Source organism: Episyrphus balteatus, chromosome 2, assembly GCF_945859705.1.
Source record: "Episyrphus balteatus chromosome 2, idEpiBalt1.1, whole genome shotgun sequence".
NCBI classification, from domain to species: domain Eukaryota; kingdom Metazoa; phylum Arthropoda; class Insecta; order Diptera; family Syrphidae; genus Episyrphus; species Episyrphus balteatus.
Window position 1 is genome coordinate 14,469,285 of NC_079135.1, and position 17,750 is coordinate 14,487,034.

The window sequence follows — 17,750 nt, forward strand, 5'->3', positions numbered from 1 at the left end:
ACTATTAATAATTTGAATTTGCATTTATAAAATTTAATAGGTACTCACTTTAATTTTTAGTTTCAGTTGTTTTCAATGAAGTCACTATTATTTTTGCTTTAAAAGCTGATAAAAATATATGAAACCTAAATCACAAAAATAAAATTAACAAAACTTCTTTAAAAAAAATAACTAATCAATACAATAATAAATCCATCAAATTAATTTTCTCATTTATTTTTGTTTCTAAATTACCATTTGTATTATAAAATCCACAGTTGTTTACGCTAGATGATATTACAAACAAAAATCTTTCTTAAAACTCACCTTAGCTTAAATTTGAAAAAAAAAACTTATTCTGAAAGCCAAAACCAAGCCATCGAAAAATATGTATTTAGAAGAAAAAAAAAAAAAAAACATAAAAATTTTAAAAAGACCAAAAATGCAATTAAGAGCTTCAAATAAATTTTACTGCATAATTTTTTCTATACTAACTATTTCTATGCGATGTTTTGCAATAATTAAAATAATTTTAATTTTTCTAAATGTTAATTTGTTTTTTTTTTTTTAATCCTATACTATACCAAAAAAATTACATAAATGAAAAGACAAAAAACAAAAACTAAAAAAGAAGATTTTAAACAAAAAAAAAAAAATATTATAATTTATTTATGTTTACTTAATGTAACTTAAACAAGATTGAAAAAAACCCGTCCAATATGTACTAGAAGCTATGTAATGAAAAATTTAACGACGATATGATGCATTCAAAATGTGAAAATAAAAAATAATAAAAAACTTAAATTTAAAAGTCCAATTTCTTAAATAAAAATAAAATATAAAAAAAAACATAAAAAAGAAATAGTTGTTTGCATTTTTAAAATACAAAAAAAAAAAAATTAACACATTTAGAAGTAGTATAACGCAAAATAGGCTGACTCAAACAAAAAAAAAATAAAATAGTTTTTAAATAATAAAAAAAAACAATATTTATCATCACACAAAAAACTTTATCAAGAAATAACGCCACCAAAATAAAAGTTAATCATCTGTCTTATTAGTGTAAATAGAATTTTTTTTTTCTAGCCATATAGTGTGTTTTGGACAGTAACAGAAAAAAATGTACAACTAATTTTAAATATAAAAAAATAAAAAAAACTATACATTAAAATAGAAACCAAACAAGAAAAAAAAACTTATTTGATAAATGTACTGAAATTTTATATACCTATGCAAACTTTCCCCCTCAAAGTATATAGATATTTTAAATAATTCGAAATATCAATGTGTTATAGTTATAAATTAAAAAAATAAAAACAAAAAATATTATTGCATTAAAAGCAAACAAAAAATTCGATGTAGTGCAAAACAAAAACAAAAATATTAAATTTAAATCTAAGCAAAAACTTTGTAAATATATTTGAAACTTATAGCTTTTGTTTGTGTATTGTGAACAAATAATTAAATATAACAATAAATATTTTTTATGTAGTGAATTAAGTATAAATATAAATTTAAAAAAAAAATAAAAATTGTAAATTGATAAATATTTTTATATTGCAAATACTATACAAGTTTAAATAAAAAAACAAAATAAAATTAGTATATTACACACATGAAAAAAAAATATTAATTAAAAAAAAAAAATAAAAACACATTAGAATTGTTAAATAAAAAAGAGTAAATAATAATAAATATTTGGTACCTACATACATTATACAAATAAAAACCTATAACATGCATATTTATTAAATTAACAAACAATCTATCATCTTATATAAATGTACGAGTGGCATATTATATTCTATATTTGTTTATTTCAATAAAAAAAAAACTTTAATCAAATAAAAGACAACAAAACAAAAAAAATTATCATAAAGTTAAAAAAACAATTTACGAATTAACTGTCTTTTTATAAACAAATAAACATTGATTGGAAAACAAACAAATAATTGTTAAATCAACAGAATAAAAAAACTATGTGTTTCTAAATTTCAAGGAATATTTCTCTTCGTGTATTTTTCATGAATAAACAAACAAAAAAAACAAAAAATCTTTACTAACTATTGTATTAATTGTGTTATTTCAATCAAATATTTGCATTGTCTACATGTGTCTAAATATATTTGCTATATACATTATTAAATAATTATATTGTAAAACTCTTTTAAAAGAAAAAACAAAACAAAAATACACTTAAAAAATCTCATTCAAAGCAAAAGTTCATCTTCAAAATTTTTTGTCATCATTAAATAAAAAAGTTTTCTAAACAAGAAAAAAATACAACAAATTTTTTGATCTATGTTTCTGTTTTATGTAATAATGAACTAAAAAATATAACAGTTTTTGACAAAAAAAAAGTAGACAAAAATAGTATAAAATAACAATCGAATTATAATATTGATAGAAAATATACATACCACACGTTTCTTACATTTTTTCTTTCCTTGTTTTTTTTTTTAAACAAAAACTTTAGAACAAAAAAAAAATTAAAATATTATTAATAAAAAAAACATAAAACAGAACAAATCACCAACATAAATTTCCGTACCTTTAAATGTAAATGTGTGTTTTTAGAAATTTAATATACTAAATTATAAACAAAAAAAAAACATAAATAAAATAATAATTATAAAACAAAAAAATTTAAACATAACAAAATATTTAACCTATGGCTGTTTTAACAATTTTAGTGTATTACAATAAAAAAAAATTAATGTAAAAAAAAAAACAAATTTGCAAAGCGACATTTATAGATGAAAATATGTAAAAAATGATAAAAAAGGGGCATTTTTAACGACAAAAAAATTTAAAAAACAAAAAATGGAAATTAATAAAAAGAAAAAAAAATTGTAAGACATCAAAACAATATTTGTAATAACGCAACGCTATGGATGTAATGAATATTTATTCTAAATAGAAAAAAAGAAACAAAAAATAATATTTGATGATGTCTGTGTCCAATAAATATATTTAAAAAATATATATATATATAAATAGATGAATGGAATTTGTGTTTTATTTTTGAAGGATTTTTTTTTTCTTTAGGTTGGTGTCGCCCTCATTTGGATTGTTTGCTTATATTAGCATTTTAAACTCTAAATCACCTTAAAAAAGTCCTAAAACCAATACAAAAACAAAATCTAACAATCTATGTCTTTACGAAAAGTGCCAGATGACCTGTCATGTTTTGTAAGTATCAAAGGTTCGTGTCGCTATTGTTTCCGAATGGTATTCTTAGAGAAATCTTGATGCCATATATTTAGATCAAACTTTTCCTAAGGCCATATACCAACGATCTTAAACATGTATCGATCCAGTCCACAAGGGCTATAAATTTAATGAAATTATTAAAAGCGGTAAAATATTTTCATTAATTTTTGAGCTAAAAAAAAAACAAATCTTGACAAAAAAAAAGTTACGTATACACCACAGTGAACGTTTAAGTTTAGATTTTTAGTATAAGTTATTTTTTTGTGCATTTTCATTTAGGATAATTCTTATTTTTTATTTATAAATGAGTTTAGAAAAAAAAATATTATGTTTTATACATATATATTGTAATCCTGGTAGACGGCTTTAGGCCAAACCAAATAGACTTAGTATAAATTTTATCTTTCTTACTTATTAATTAGAAATTAAAAACGAAAAAATGAGGACTCACTACACAAAAGCCGTTAAAATCACTTTGTCACATCTCTGGAAATTGAAAAAAAAAAAACGTAGCGAAATTGTCCTTTTTCATATGATTTCTGGTTTTCATTTGTTTTGAAAGCAAACATTTGAGCAGAATGTTTGATTAGTGGTTTCTTTAAAACTTAATAACTAATGGTTTTAGATCATTCCCTAGAGAGGAAATTCCATTTTCTTAGGAAAAAAAATTACGTTCCGCTATTCCTCGAGTCCGTTTATAATCCTTTTATTGCAAGTCAAAAATCAATAAATAAAATTAAATGATAAATTTTTAACGAAAGAAATATTCAAAGATGCATAACACGAAAGGATTCAATTTCTTCTTTATTATTATTTGTATGAAGTTTGCATGTACCGGGTTCAGCAGTAACCACAAAAAAGACATACATGTCCTGACTAAACCCCTAGTCCTAGAAAAATGGTTTATACCTTTTTGAAAAGGGTGTTTAATATAGAATAGAACCAAATCAACATTTTTTACATTGAGGCTATATCTAAAAAATGGCCTAATAAGTCAACATATACCGTTCATCGCCGCCATCCGACTCTGGAACTCACTCCCATCATCTCTGAGAAAAATAAGTAGCATCAATCATTTTCACAACGAACTAATGGAATTTTTAAAACAACAAAGCAACTAACTTAACCTTTTTTAGTCTATCTTTTTTTTTTCTATCTCTTTCTTTCTAAGCTTCAATTTCCTTATCTATTTCTTGCCATCTAGGTTTACATCTATTTATTATTAATATTATATTATCCTTTTCCATAATAAATTACTAAACATGTACAATAATTTTTTTTATATTCCATGTATTATATTATTCACAAACTTGCACTATTTTATAAGATTTATCTTACTGTGTTAGTATATAAAAATACGTAATAAATGAAAAAAATGAAATATTTCAAATGAGAAAAAACTTTAACCCTCTTGGGGCGCCATCTAGCGTCAAAATAAAAATCTGAACAAATTAGGGGATTTTTTTTATCATTTAGAAACAGTTTTTCCACTTAGGAACTTTTGATTCAAAAATAACGAACGCCGTAGTGTATACATACATTGAACGTAAGAGTGTCCCGTCATAAATTGATATTACCTTTTATTTGAATATAACTTTTCGGGACATACCAATCTCTAAAAATAGGGCATTTATAATATCGCTGGTAGAAGCCTAAGAATTTTCTCGTCAATACCCAACTTTCGATACCTCTTACGATAAAAAATAGACTCGTAAGTATAAAATTTATTTTCATTGTTTACAGTTTAGAACACAACTTTTGGTATAAAAAAAAGCAAAAATAAATTATATTAACGAGTCTAAAAAGTTGAGTTTTGACGCAAGTAAATTTTGGGCCCCTTCCTGTTATATAGGTATACCACAATTCTACCCTTTAGAGAATGGTGTACTCCAAAAAGTTGTACATATTTGGAAACGAAACCTAAAATAGACGCAAAAATAAACATATCTTTAAAATGACGGGACCGGCAGCACATTTCAACTTTACCAATTCCCAGTACGTGTGATAAATTTTTATAAATTTTATCGAAATAAAACACAACTTATTTTTTTATTTAAAATTTTATTTTATTAATTTATTTGTACAGTAAAATTAACCTTATATAAAATGTTTATTTATTTATAAATTCTATGGCAGTTAATTACTACTTAAAAAAAATGTCATGCGGAAATGTCTCTAAAAAATGATATGATAAAAATTATTTCAAAAAGATCAAGAAACAAAAAAAATTCTCTGTAGTGCATTACGTTACTTAAAAACAAAAACTTTTCTGATAGATAGTTATATAGCATTAAAAAAAAAAAACATTAACTTAAAATTCTTAATTATTGTATAAGAAAATTTATAACTCTAACATTTTCCATTCGCTGGTGCTTTAGGCCTGCAAACTTTGCTTCGTCCATTCGCCCCATAAACAATGTTGCAAGAGAACGTAAAGTAACCACATGTTGATGACTTTGTGTAGTAAGTCGATTGGAAATTCTTATTTTCTACTGGTGGATTCTGAGTATTGTCCATGCTTCCTGTGACAGACTTTGTGACAGTTACATAGCTATCGGGACCAGGAAGTTTTTTCTTTGGTTTTCCATCAGAGTCTTGTTTATCTTTTGTGGAATCTAAAGATTTGGTGTGGAATTTCTTTTCCACATTCACTGTTCCTCGGAAACCACTTGGAATGGATTCGGTAGTCGTTCGTGGGATATAATTCACAGTGCGGCCATTTTGTTTTTGAACAAGTGAGAACTTTTCTTTGGGGTCCGCAACTGCGGCTTTCTGGCTTTGACTTGGGCTGTTTTGAGAGAAGATCTTTCCTTCCTTCGATGGTTTGACTGTGGTACTGGTTTCAGATGGAGATTTACTAGATTTTTGTTCCATTTTCACTGCGTTTTCGTTATAGCTGTAGTCCTCTTCTTCACCATATTCGTATTCCTCTTCTTCTTCCTCTTCAACGGGATCATCTGAGTCTTTGCTTGATGGATGTGGAATGGGCTTAGCTGAAAATACAAAATTTTCACATTGCTGTAAGTGTAAACAGACCCTTAGACTTACTATCTTTTGATTTCGAGGAGGAACGTAGCTGAACATCATTGTTTGGAAGTGGAACGCCCTCTGGTGGTCCATAGGCACTGTCTACCTTATCGATAATACTAATGGAGGAAATGGCTTACTTAAGGTCTTTATTTTTTAGAACTTACTTATACAAACCTGTCAGTGTTTCCAAAATCGCTTATGGACTGAAATAGTTGTCGATTTTGTTCTCTGTAGGTTGCGACTTGTTCCTTTGTTCCTGAAGCTGATTGGGCAGCTCCATGGTATGAGATTCCATATCTAGAAATAATCTCAATAAATTACTTGGATCAGGGAATTTTCAAAAACTCTTTTACCTAGATTGTCCTTGAATTTGGGATTGTGATTGTCCTGAAAAGCTTGAAGACTGTGCTGAAGCTTGTCCACCACCGGTTGATTGGACATTCTCATCAGTGTCTTGCTTAGGTCTGAAGCCAATTTGAGCTTGAGATGACGTTTGGCCGGGACCACTGGATTGTGAATCAGCTAGACCTCCTTTGTCGTTAGCTTGGACCTAACAGGATTTCAAAAGTCATAAAGCTTAGAAAATCTTTGATAGTTTTCAAGTTCTTACCTCGCTTTGACTCTGGTGAACAAATCCACCACTTTGAGATGATGCCTTTGTTCCACCAGTCTTAGAATTGACTTGAACTTGTGACTGTGATTGGGCAGCACCACCTTGACCTTGCGATTGGGTCATGGTTCCTTCATTGCTACCACTGACTTGGGCATTGGCGGCACGATCTGCGTCTGATGTCATTGCACTAGCACTGAAAGTACCCGACGAGGTGTATGTACCAGAAACTTGTGTTTTGGCTGTTCCACCGTTCTTTTTGCCCATTGCACTGGCAGCGGCTTGGCCATCTTTCACGGTAGATTCTGCTTGTGAGAAAGCATCATCTGCTCCATCAACTCCAGCACCGCCACCACCACTGACTCCACCAACACCTCCTATGCCTCCAACTCCACCAGGAGCAGTTAATCCTGAAGGACCTGTTATAAAATTCAATGAGTATACTTGTAAGTTGGTGTAAATAATGTTTACTTACCACCTGGCCTATAGCCTGCTCCAGGAACACTAACACTTCCTATACCGGAACCAGCACCTGGGCCATACAATCCTCCTGCTCCTGTATCTGCACCACCAGGGCCGTATAGCCCACCAGAGCCTGGTCCTACACCTCCGGCACCTGGGCCATATAATGGTCCAGCACCTGGGCCTGAACCCGCACCAGCTCCACCAGCACCTGGACCATATAATCCTCCAGTTCCTGCACCACCAGCACCAGGTCCATATAATCCTCCTGCACCTGGCCCTGCACCTGCTCCTACACCACCAGCACCTGGTCCTAATCCTGAACCACCAGAGCCAGGACCATAATAGCCACCATCACCTGCACCAACAGCACCACCAGCACCTGGGCCATATAGACCACCAGAGTCTGGTCTTGTAAGTGCACCACCAGTGCCTGGACCCATTCCTGCACCTCCAGCACCTGGACCATAAGCTCCACCAGCTCCTGGACCCATTCCTGTACCTGCACCACCAGATCCTGGGCCATAAGCTCCACCAGCTCTAGGTCCAATTCCTGCACCACCAGCACCTGGACCATAAGCTCCACCAGCTCCTGGACCATAAGCTCCGCCTGCTCCTGGTCCCATTCCTGCACCACCAGCACCTGGACCATAAGCTCCACCAGCTCCTGGGCCCATTCCTGTTCCTGTTCCTCCAGCTCCTGGACCATAAGCTCCACCAACTCCAGGACCCATTCCTGTTCCTGCAACACCAGATCCTGGGCCATATGCTCCACCAGCTCCAGGTCCAATTCCTGCACCACCGGCACCTGGACCATAAGCTCCACCAGCTCCTGGGCCCATTCCTATTCCTGCACCACCAGCTCCTGGACCATAAGCTCCACCTGCTCCTGGTCCCATTCCTGCACCACCAGCACCTGGGCCATAAGCTCCACCAGCTCCAGGTCCTATTCCTGCACCACCAGCACCTGGACCATAAGCTCCACCAGCTCCTGGACCCATTCCTGTTCCTGCACCACCAGCACCTGGGCCATAAGCTCCACCAGCTCCTGGACCCATTCCAATTCCTGCTCCACCAGCACCTGGACCATAAGCTCCACCTGCTCCTGGCCCTATTCCTGTACCACCAGCACCTGGACCATAAGCTCCACCAGCTCCTGGGCCGATTCCTGTTCCTGCACCACCAGCTCCTGGACTATAAGCTCCACCTGCTGCTGGTCCCATTCCTACACCACCAGAACCTGGGCCATAAGCTCCACCAGCTCCAGGTCCTATTCCTGTACCACCAGCACCTGGACCATAAGCTCCACCAGCTCCTGGACTAATTCCTGTTCCTGCACCACCAGCACCTGGACCATAAGTTCCACCTGCTCCTGGTCCCATTCCTGCACCACCAACACCTGGACCATAAGCTCCACCAGCTCCTGGCCCAATTCCTGTTCCTGCACCACCAGCTCCAGGGCCATAAGCTCTACCACCTCCTGGTCCCATTCCTGCACCACCAGCACCAGGGCCATAAGCCCCACCAGCTCCAGGTCCCATTCCTGCACCACCAGCACCTGGGCCATAAGCTCCACCAGCTCCTGGGCCCATTCCTGTCCCTGCGCCACCAACTCCTGGGCCATATGCTCCACCCGCTCCAGGTCCTATTCCTGTTCCTGAGCCACCTCTCCCAGCTCCACCAGCACCAGGACCATACCCTGCACCTCTTCCGGGTCCCATGCCTGTGCCTGCTCCACCAGCTCCAGGTCCCATGCCTGTGCCTACACCACCGGCACCTGGGCCGTAACCAGCGCCTACTCCGGGTCCCATCCCTGTTCCTGCACCACCAGTTCCTGGTCCAATGCCTGCTCCACCAGTGCCTGGTCCGTATAAACCTCCAGCACCTGGTCCTGCACCACCTGTTCCACCGACACCAGCACCAGGTCGCGTTCCAGAACCTCCAGCTGGTCCAGCCCCTTGACCACCACCATAACCAGCTCCACCTGGAGTATAGCCAGATCCACCGCTGCCCGCTCCAGGTCCATATCTATCACCGGGTACATAACCTTGTCCGCCGCTACCACCTCCAGGTCCGTATCTATCTCCACCAACAGCACCACCTGATCCAGGGCCATAGCCTGCTCCGGGACCAGCACCACCACCTGGCCCATATTGTCCACCAGCACCAGCTCCAGGTCCGTAGCCTGGACCAGTTCTGCCACCCGAACCAGGTCCATACCTATCTGCACCACTGTCTGGTCCGCCTGAAGGAACACGACCACCTAAATGTGAATCATACCCTGGTATAACATTTTGGGATTCATTTGGCAAAGAGCCACCCTGATAAAACCCACCTTCCGGAGAGCCACTAATAGAGCCTCCATCTGGATAATTCTCAGTGCCCCCTTCAACAGAGCCTGGCTGATGGGGTAAATCTACGGTTGGATCGGAAGGTAAATTGTATCTTGGGTCTGCTTCAGTTGGTACATTACCTGGCAAGGCTGCACCGCCTCTCCCACCAGCACCTGGTTCGGTATATCTTCCGTATTGATCTACACCAGGACTTCCTGGAGCACCGGGACGTACGCCTCCTGTACCGAAACTATCTCCTGGTCCATAACCTTGTCCTGGGGCACCTGTGCCTGGCCTTCTTGTGTCAGCTGATCCTGCTCCAGGACCATAACCAGCCCCTGGTCGAGTACTACCTCCACCACCAACACCTCCAACGCCTGGGCGAAGACCTCCAGCTCCTCCTGGTCCATAATCTTCTCCATAACCCGGTCTAGATCCATCTCTTCCAGCTCCTGGTCCTCCACCAATTCCACCTGGACGAACACCACCCTGTCCGGGTCCACCTCCAACACCGGGACCGCCTCCAATACCTCCAAGACCACCTCCTACACCTCCGGGTCCACCTCCAACACCTCCGGGACCACCTCCAACACCTCCGGGGCCGCCTCCAACACCTCCGGGACCGTATCCACCAGTTCCAGCACCTGCACCTCCTGGACCATATCCACCTCTGCCTGCACCATCAGGACCATATATACCTTGGCCAGTTCCACCTCCCGGACTTACAACACCAGGACCACCACCAGGGAAAGTGCCTGCACCAGTTCCACCTCCCGGCCCGTATCCACCACCCGGACCAACTCTACCAGGGCCAGCTCCTCCAGGAAGGTAATGACCAACACCACCTGGACCAATACCTCCTTGACCAGCACCACCTGGAACCTGAACACCAGCGCCACCTCTGCCAGGCCCATACCCACCTTGGCCGATATCACCAGGTCTGGCACCTCCTGCTCCTGTACCATATCCTCCAGTTCCAGGTCGAGATCCATCTAAAGCACTTGGTCCAATGCCACCAGTTCCTCTGCCATATCCTCCATCAGGTCCAATTCCAGCTCCAGCTCCTGCTCCTGGTCGAGTTCCATCAAATCTTCCACCTGGCCCACCTCCGCCATAGCCTCCGCCAGGTGTTATAAGTTTGCCAATTCCATCAGTTGGAATTCTATATGGATCTGGTGATCCCATTCCTCCTCCATCTTCTGATTTACAAAACAATTAACCAAACATACTTTTATGATTCGAATAAAAACTCTTACCACATCCACCACAACCTCCTGATGAAGAAAACTGACTTTGAGCCTGTCCCATTCCGTGGGTTCCCGCTAAAAGAAAACCGTAGTTAGCTTTGTTTCGCATTTTGTTTTATTTATTTCTTACACACGGTCGATCTTGATCCTGTTTCAGAAGCTTCAGCTTCGGCTTTTCCATCTTGTTCGGGTTTTCCAAAGTTCAAATATTGTGATTGAGTTTGTCCACGAGCGCTAAAGTTTTTTCAAAGCTTCATGGTTAGTCATAATTCATTCATGGTTAGAAAGTAAGTTACTTACTAGCCTTTGCTTCGTTTGAAGCGTTGATGGAGTTGGCCTACAGCTTGAAGGTATTCTTCACTTCCAAAAACTGCATTTGGATCAACAAAATCTTGTTCCTAAAAAAAAAAAAAATAAATTTATTTGGAAAAAATAAATAAATCGATATAAATTGATATTATTTAATGGATATGAACGAAATTTCCGGACAAGTCCAAAACCTAATACCAAAATTAGGCCTTGAAGTCAAACTTTATACATAATATGTTAAACCATTTATGAGGAAATTCTTATGTATTTAAGGACTCACTTGCAAGTTGAACTAACAAAGTAAGCAGCTACAAAATTCTAAGTCAGTATCTTAATTAGTATTTGCTGTTTGAGATACCTACATAAATGTATATCGTGTGTAAACAAAAGGTACAAAATGGGATCTAGAACACTACCTTGTGGTACCCCAGGAATTAATTCCCTAAAATTCTTGATATGTTTCATCATAATTTCTGAACGACTAATCGGAATTCGACAAATAGGGTATGGTTGAAATAGTCTTGCTCGTCCGATAATGTGACGGCGAATTTTTACCGATAGGGTTAGTTAAAATGAGTAGGTACCTAGGTATAGGTATACAGTAAAACTAATTGGGTTTTCCTGAATTGGAAAAATTATAGAGGTTGTTATATCATTATTTGTTAACCTACATTTTTTGATGCGTTTGGCTAAGGCTTTCAAGATCAAACTATATTTTTTCCAAAACATAGTTGAATCAAAATGTTGGACAATTATTGTATGGCAGCTAAAATTAAACTCAATCTGCGTTTTTTTTGGGATTAGGCAAATAATGTAATAATACTTATTTAATTTTTAAAGCCATCTTTTCGTTATCTCACTCAAATAACAAAGCTCGTGTATTAAACACTATTTTTTTTTTTGGCTTTTAATTAGATGATAATACAAAATTGAAAGACATTTGTCACCAATCAAAATAAAAAAGTACCAAGTTCAATGTACAATAAAATCTAACGGAAGTGAAAAGTAAAAGATACTGAATCTACACAGCAACAATATTTAAGAAGAATATGAACCAATAGGCTATAAAGAAATAAACAAAAAAAAAAAAAAATTTTAAACAGCATAAAAATTAGACTCGCGATTTGCAATTGAAGATACTCGCGTTTAATATTGATAGTAGATGACATTTGAATTGATCTCTGTTCCAGTTTAATTGCATGACATGATAATATTTATGATTAGTAATTTATGTAAAATATTCCTATAGTTAAACTATACATGTTAATAAAATGAATACAAATTATACTGCCCTTGAGCTTAATTTGAAATGAATTACGGCAATGCATTCAACATGGTTTAACTTTAGGTATGAATATCCGATCGGGCATTTTGGTCCCTATTTTTATATTTTGGTATACTTGCCCCAGACGTATTGATCTTAGTTTTGTAGATTTAATATATCGTTGAGAAAGATAGTGTCACAACTCAAAAAGTGTCGATTTTAAAATACATAGCTAAATCGATATTGGAGTTCGTAAGATCAAGATCTACCAAATGGCTTGACCTTATCTACAAAGCTTACCGCTAGAGACCAAAACTGGCGTTATAATAAATTTATCTGTTTTCATGTAAATTTAGTTGTACCTATCATTTTCTTTTTTTACTTCTTAAAGTATTTTTTGAGTATGATAACGTCACCTGAGTGCAGTAAAAAAGGAACTTGATTTCTAGTTTTCAAAATGCCTAAACATCAGAAACCTTTTATATTTAGATCTTACTAATTTTTTGGTCGATATGATTATATTTATTTTCAATCTAATAATTTCACTAATAGGTTCCGGACTTCGTTGTTCAAAATTTGCACGACACATTAAATGTGGCAGAACAAAAGCACAAGCACTCTTAAAAAAACGTTGATCGTTTTTAGTGTGAGTGAACAAGTGGCTCATTTACAAGTTCCTTAAAATGTCAATAAGCATGCATACATGCCATAAAATAAAACAAAATCTCAAATATTTTCTCGTGACCTAGTACGTTTTTCAGGCCTTCTTGAATATAGTACAACTGCCTTATCAATTGAAAGGGTTTTAAAATTATATTTGTTTATATGTATAGTTTTTCAAAGAACGCAACGAAAGTTAAAAAAAAAATAAATATTTTTTTATTTTGTGGTGATAACACTGGTTAACAAAATTAATTTTTTTTGTTGCCGAAACAAAAATATACTTTTCTGAAGGTGTGCTGTACTCGAATCCGAAGTCAAAAAAAAATAATCAGCTCCCGTTTTTGAAATATTACCTACCGTTAGAAAATGCAGTACTTCGGACCTTATTCTTTTATACAAGGAAAATTGTTTGAGCATATTTAGTTTTTAAAAGAACTATTTTCCACATTTTAAAATCTATTTAAATCTTTCCGATATCTTTTTTACTGCCCGAGATATCCTCAGTTGTTTGGTATTTTTATAAATTTTATAATGTCATTGTCTCCTTTATGATGTATGAAGCCAAACCCACTTACTTCATTTTAAGATATCTCGGGCAATACAAAAGATATTGAAAAGATTTAAACAGGTATCGAGAGATGGAAAACAGTTCTTATAGAAACCGTTACAAAATATGCTCAAACAATTTTCCTTATACAAAAGAATAAGGTCCGAAGAACTCAAAAAAAATATTTTTTTTGCATTTTCTAACGGTTATATCTCAAAAACGGGAGCTGATTAGTTGTTTCTGACTTCGGATTCGACAAACCCCCTGTGAACCAGTGATAATAGAAAAGGTTTTTTTTATGTCAACGAATACGATTCTCTGCACTTGTAACCTAAAAATCCATATTATCGTTTCTCAAAGTACATTATGTCACACAGTTTTAATAATAAGAGTGTCAGTTCATTTGCAAGTGAACTTAAACCTTGTAACTGACTGAACATGTAAGGTTCATATACGAGCACTTTTAATATTTCCGTAATTTTAATTTTTTTATCATTTAAAAAATCTTAAGAAATGCACTTTTTAAAATCTACTTTTCTCTCATTTATTTCACAATAAAACAAACAGCTGACAATTGGCACTCTTCACTCACTTGCTCTACCCCAAAATTAGGAGCAGAAAAACTTGAACTTTTCTTTGCTGGACAAATTCATGAAACATAAAATGACATTTTGTAGAACAAGTTGGAGCTAGTTTTTTTCATGAAAACAAAAACTTGTACTTTTCGGATCTTTTCTTTTTTTTTCTGTGCGGATCAGATTCATTAAACCGACCTTTTGAAAACAATACTTGTGAGTGTTATTTTCAAAATTGTCATTCAGTTAAAAATTATATGGATTTTATTTGGCTTTAAGATCGCTATACGTATGGCTATTTGGGCAAAATAGATCCAAGTAACATTAAAAAAAAAAACTGATCCCAATTTTTTTAAAATTGGGGTCGTTGATTCTAAATCTGCAATATTTTTTAAGCTATTTTTATTTTGGTATAAAATTTATAAATACACAAAACCTATTAATTAGTTAATTATTACCTAAGGAAACTAATACCTAAGGAATTTATTTACGAACCAAAACGTTATTTTTTTATTCTAAGATATTTTTTATGCTTATTTTAAACTACAACCAGTTGGAACACTGGAAATCGCAACCTCATTGGGGCGTATGCAAAAAATTAACTCGACGACCTCTTTCCTCACTTTTCAGAACATTTTCTTGATATCGATCTCAAGCAAATGTCCTGAAAAGTGAGGAAAGTATTCGAGTTCATTATTTTGCATACGACCCATTGTCATAAAATACTGTGAAGTGAGTACTATACACTAAAACGTCCAAACATAAGAATATATTCCGAGGTTGATTAGTAAAAACTTTGCTTGAAGAATAAGCTTTTTATAGTCCAATCGAAGTTTCAATTATTTAGTTTTTACACTTAAGATGTTATTGAAAGATTTCATTAAATTATAAAACTGTGCCCAACGAAACGAAATCGATCATTAATTTTTCCAAACCGAAAAATTCAAGAAGTACTAAACAATTTCTTTCTTTTTTTACGAAAAAGTTAGACCGTTTTTTGTAAAACCAGAAACTCGTGAGTTGCTGCTTTCATTTCTAAAAGTTTTCAGGCATTTTCGAAAGAAGGTATCTGAAATATAAAATGTAAAAGATATGGTCACCTAACCCTAGGATAACTTTAGTTAACTAAAACAGTTTTCAGAAAGATCAGTTCGTCTCAATTTTTTGACTTTTGGTCTACGATGGGACTATCATTAATCCTTGGATATCCCCTAGCTAGAAAAGATACAAAAAAAGAGAATTGCAATTCCGAATTCTTCTTCGAAGAAATAAGTTTAATGATAATATCCACTACTCTTCTACTTTTCTTTAAATAATGAACAATGTGTTAGAATTTCAACAAAACTTTGAATGATAAATTTTGAACACTTTAACGCTATATGAATATATCTTTTACCGGAATCTTAGCTCCACTTGCAACAGCTATCACAATCACAATTCCTAGGAATGCTACCCAATGAAAGGGTAACATTGTTGTCTTTTTATCCCAGCACACTTATTAAAGGAAAACGGAAATATCTTCACTGATGAGGCAATTAATCCTCTTTGAACTGAATCTTTTCGTTATTTTTTTCGTTTGTGTATTTCAATAAATCTTTAACTTTTGTTGAAAAACACTATTTCTTATCACGGTCCAATTTCAAAACTATTCGATGATGAACTTTATCGCACTCTTTCGATTTTTTTGTGATGCGTGATTCTCACTTTTTCACTTCTTTTCTTTATGTTTTCATTTATCAATAATATTTCTTCTTTACTGATCACATTTAAACTGATGAGAGAATGAATATACTCTCATTAATTAATAACCACACACAATTTTATATTTTATGAATGTCGTTGTCTCTGGTCAGGATGATGGGTGAGATAAGGAGTTTACAAATCCAAGCTAATCCCAGAGAGAGAGAGAGCAAGATTGTGTACAGAGAAGCAAAAAATAACACCGAACAGTATTTGAATACTATAAGATTCAGGCCAGGAATATACAGCGAACGCTCCTGCTTCCGATCGCGGCAACTGCTAGCTTGCGAATAATCCGTTTCTAGAGTGACTATCGGAAGAGCTGATCGACCCGTGTCGATGTCAGTACAAGAATGACAAGAAATCGAGAGCCCCTTATTTATAAAACGAAGCATAAGACTTTTGACCCATTTTGAGTAAATGTTGGGGCAACTATAATATTTAGCTTGAATGTTTGTATATTGATGAGAATGCGGCTTTTATATAGTGACTTAATGGGAGTATGGGCATGATTCTTACAGGGTGTTTTGGAGAACAATCTATAAATCTTTATTCAATGTATTTAATTCTTATTTGTTAATTTTCCTTCTGTCACGCCCACTTTTCTATGTTTTAGTTGAAATTTTCGATTTCCGCTCTCTGTCACGCCTCTTTCTGTATTTTAGTTTATATTTCCGAATTCCACCTTCTGTCACGCCCACAATTCTTTATTTAGTTAATATTAATATTTTTTAATTCTACTTTATGTCGAGCCTTATTTTCTATATTTGTGTTAATATTTAAGAATTCCGCCTTCTGTCAAGCTCTTTTTTCTATACTTTAAGTAAAATCTCCGAATTCTATCTTCTGTCACGCCCATTTTTCTATGTTTTACCTAATATTTCCAGATTTCGCCTTCTGTCACACCCAATTTTCTACGTTTCAGTAAATATTTCCAAATTCCGCCTTGTGTCACGCCCATATTTCTATATTTTAGTTAATACTTCCAAATTTCGCCTTGTGTCACGCCCAATTTTCTATATTTAAGTTAATATTTCCGAATCTCGCCTTCTGTCACATCCAATTTTCAGTTAATATTTTCGAATTTTGCTTTCTGTCACGCCCACTTTTATATATTTTAGTTAATATTTCCAAATTCTGCCTTTTGTCACAAACACTTTTCTATATTTTAGTTAATATTTCCGAATTCCGCTTTCTGTCACGCCCAGTTTTCTATGCTTTAGTTAATTTTTCCGAATTTCACTTTCTGTCACTCCCACTTTTCCAGTTAGTATTTCCGAATTCCGCCTTGTGTCACGTCCACTTTTACTAAGTGTGATGATGATCAATGCTTAAAAGTTAATAAAAAAATCATTCTTTATTCCTAGGTCACCCTGTTATGCATGTTTAACGATATTGTGCCTTCAGTTCTTCAATTCTTTGTGTTTGTATTGAAAAAAGAGCAACAATCGTTCAACACTGATGGCGCTACGCAAGTGTATGATCCTCAACTAGGGTGGCATGGAGAGTAATTAATTATAATTCGTCCACCCCTTGGTTCGGTCTTGAGAATAACATTACACAATTTTGCTTGTTGGCTTTGTCAAATAATGTCTATAAAGTACTTTCGGTTTCTTGTTTTCATTTTTTTTCTTTTTAATTTTATTGATTGAATGGAGTAATGCAACGCACTTTAGATAAATGTGATGCATTTTTTTTTTAAATTATTTTTTGTTTGCAACTTAAGTCACTTAAGAGTTTTTGATGTCAAAACATAGACTAATTGCTACGTGAGACAA

The 17,750-nt window shown here is 35.0% G+C and overlaps 1 protein-coding gene across 2 annotated transcripts; it reads right to left on the minus strand.

The window, feature by feature from the left end:
- Positions 1 to 5,283: 5,283 nt before the first annotated feature.
- Positions 5,284 to 16,308, minus strand: LOC129910925 (fibroin heavy chain-like). Of its 2 annotated transcripts, XM_055988532.1 has the most exons (11): positions 15,629 to 16,308; positions 11,175 to 11,272; positions 11,005 to 11,108; positions 10,884 to 10,949; positions 9,768 to 10,826; positions 7,308 to 9,557; positions 6,833 to 7,251; positions 6,576 to 6,772; positions 6,397 to 6,519; positions 6,241 to 6,338; positions 5,285 to 6,185 (listed from the first exon to the last, which is right to left on the minus strand). In XM_055988532.1, the coding sequence occupies exons 1-11, from the start codon at positions 15,701 to 15,703 to the stop codon at positions 5,542 to 5,544; spliced, it is 5,133 nt and encodes a 1,710-aa protein (XP_055844507.1). In that variant the 5' UTR covers positions 15,704 to 16,308; the 3' UTR covers positions 5,285 to 5,541. The 2 variants fall into 2 exon arrangements, with proteins under 2 accessions (XP_055844506.1, XP_055844507.1); XM_055988531.1 differs by having other exon boundaries at positions 5,284 to 6,185; positions 7,308 to 10,826.
- Positions 16,309 to 17,750: the final 1,442 nt, after the last annotated feature.

Excerpts from the sequence above, each read along its gene's own strand:
- LOC129910925 (XM_055988531.1), bottom strand. The coding sequence starts at position 15,703 with ATGTTACCCTTTCATTGGGTAGCATTCCTAGGAATTGTGATTGTGATA. Across the intron at positions 11,109-11,174 it reads TTCAAACGAAGCAAAGGCTA|CGCTCGTGGACAAACTCAAT; the intron begins GTAAGTAACTTA and ends AAAAAACTTTAG. Across the intron at positions 6,339-6,396 it reads GATTTTGGAAACACTGACAG|TATTATCGATAAGGTAGACA; the intron begins GTTTGTATAAGT and ends TTCCTCCATTAG.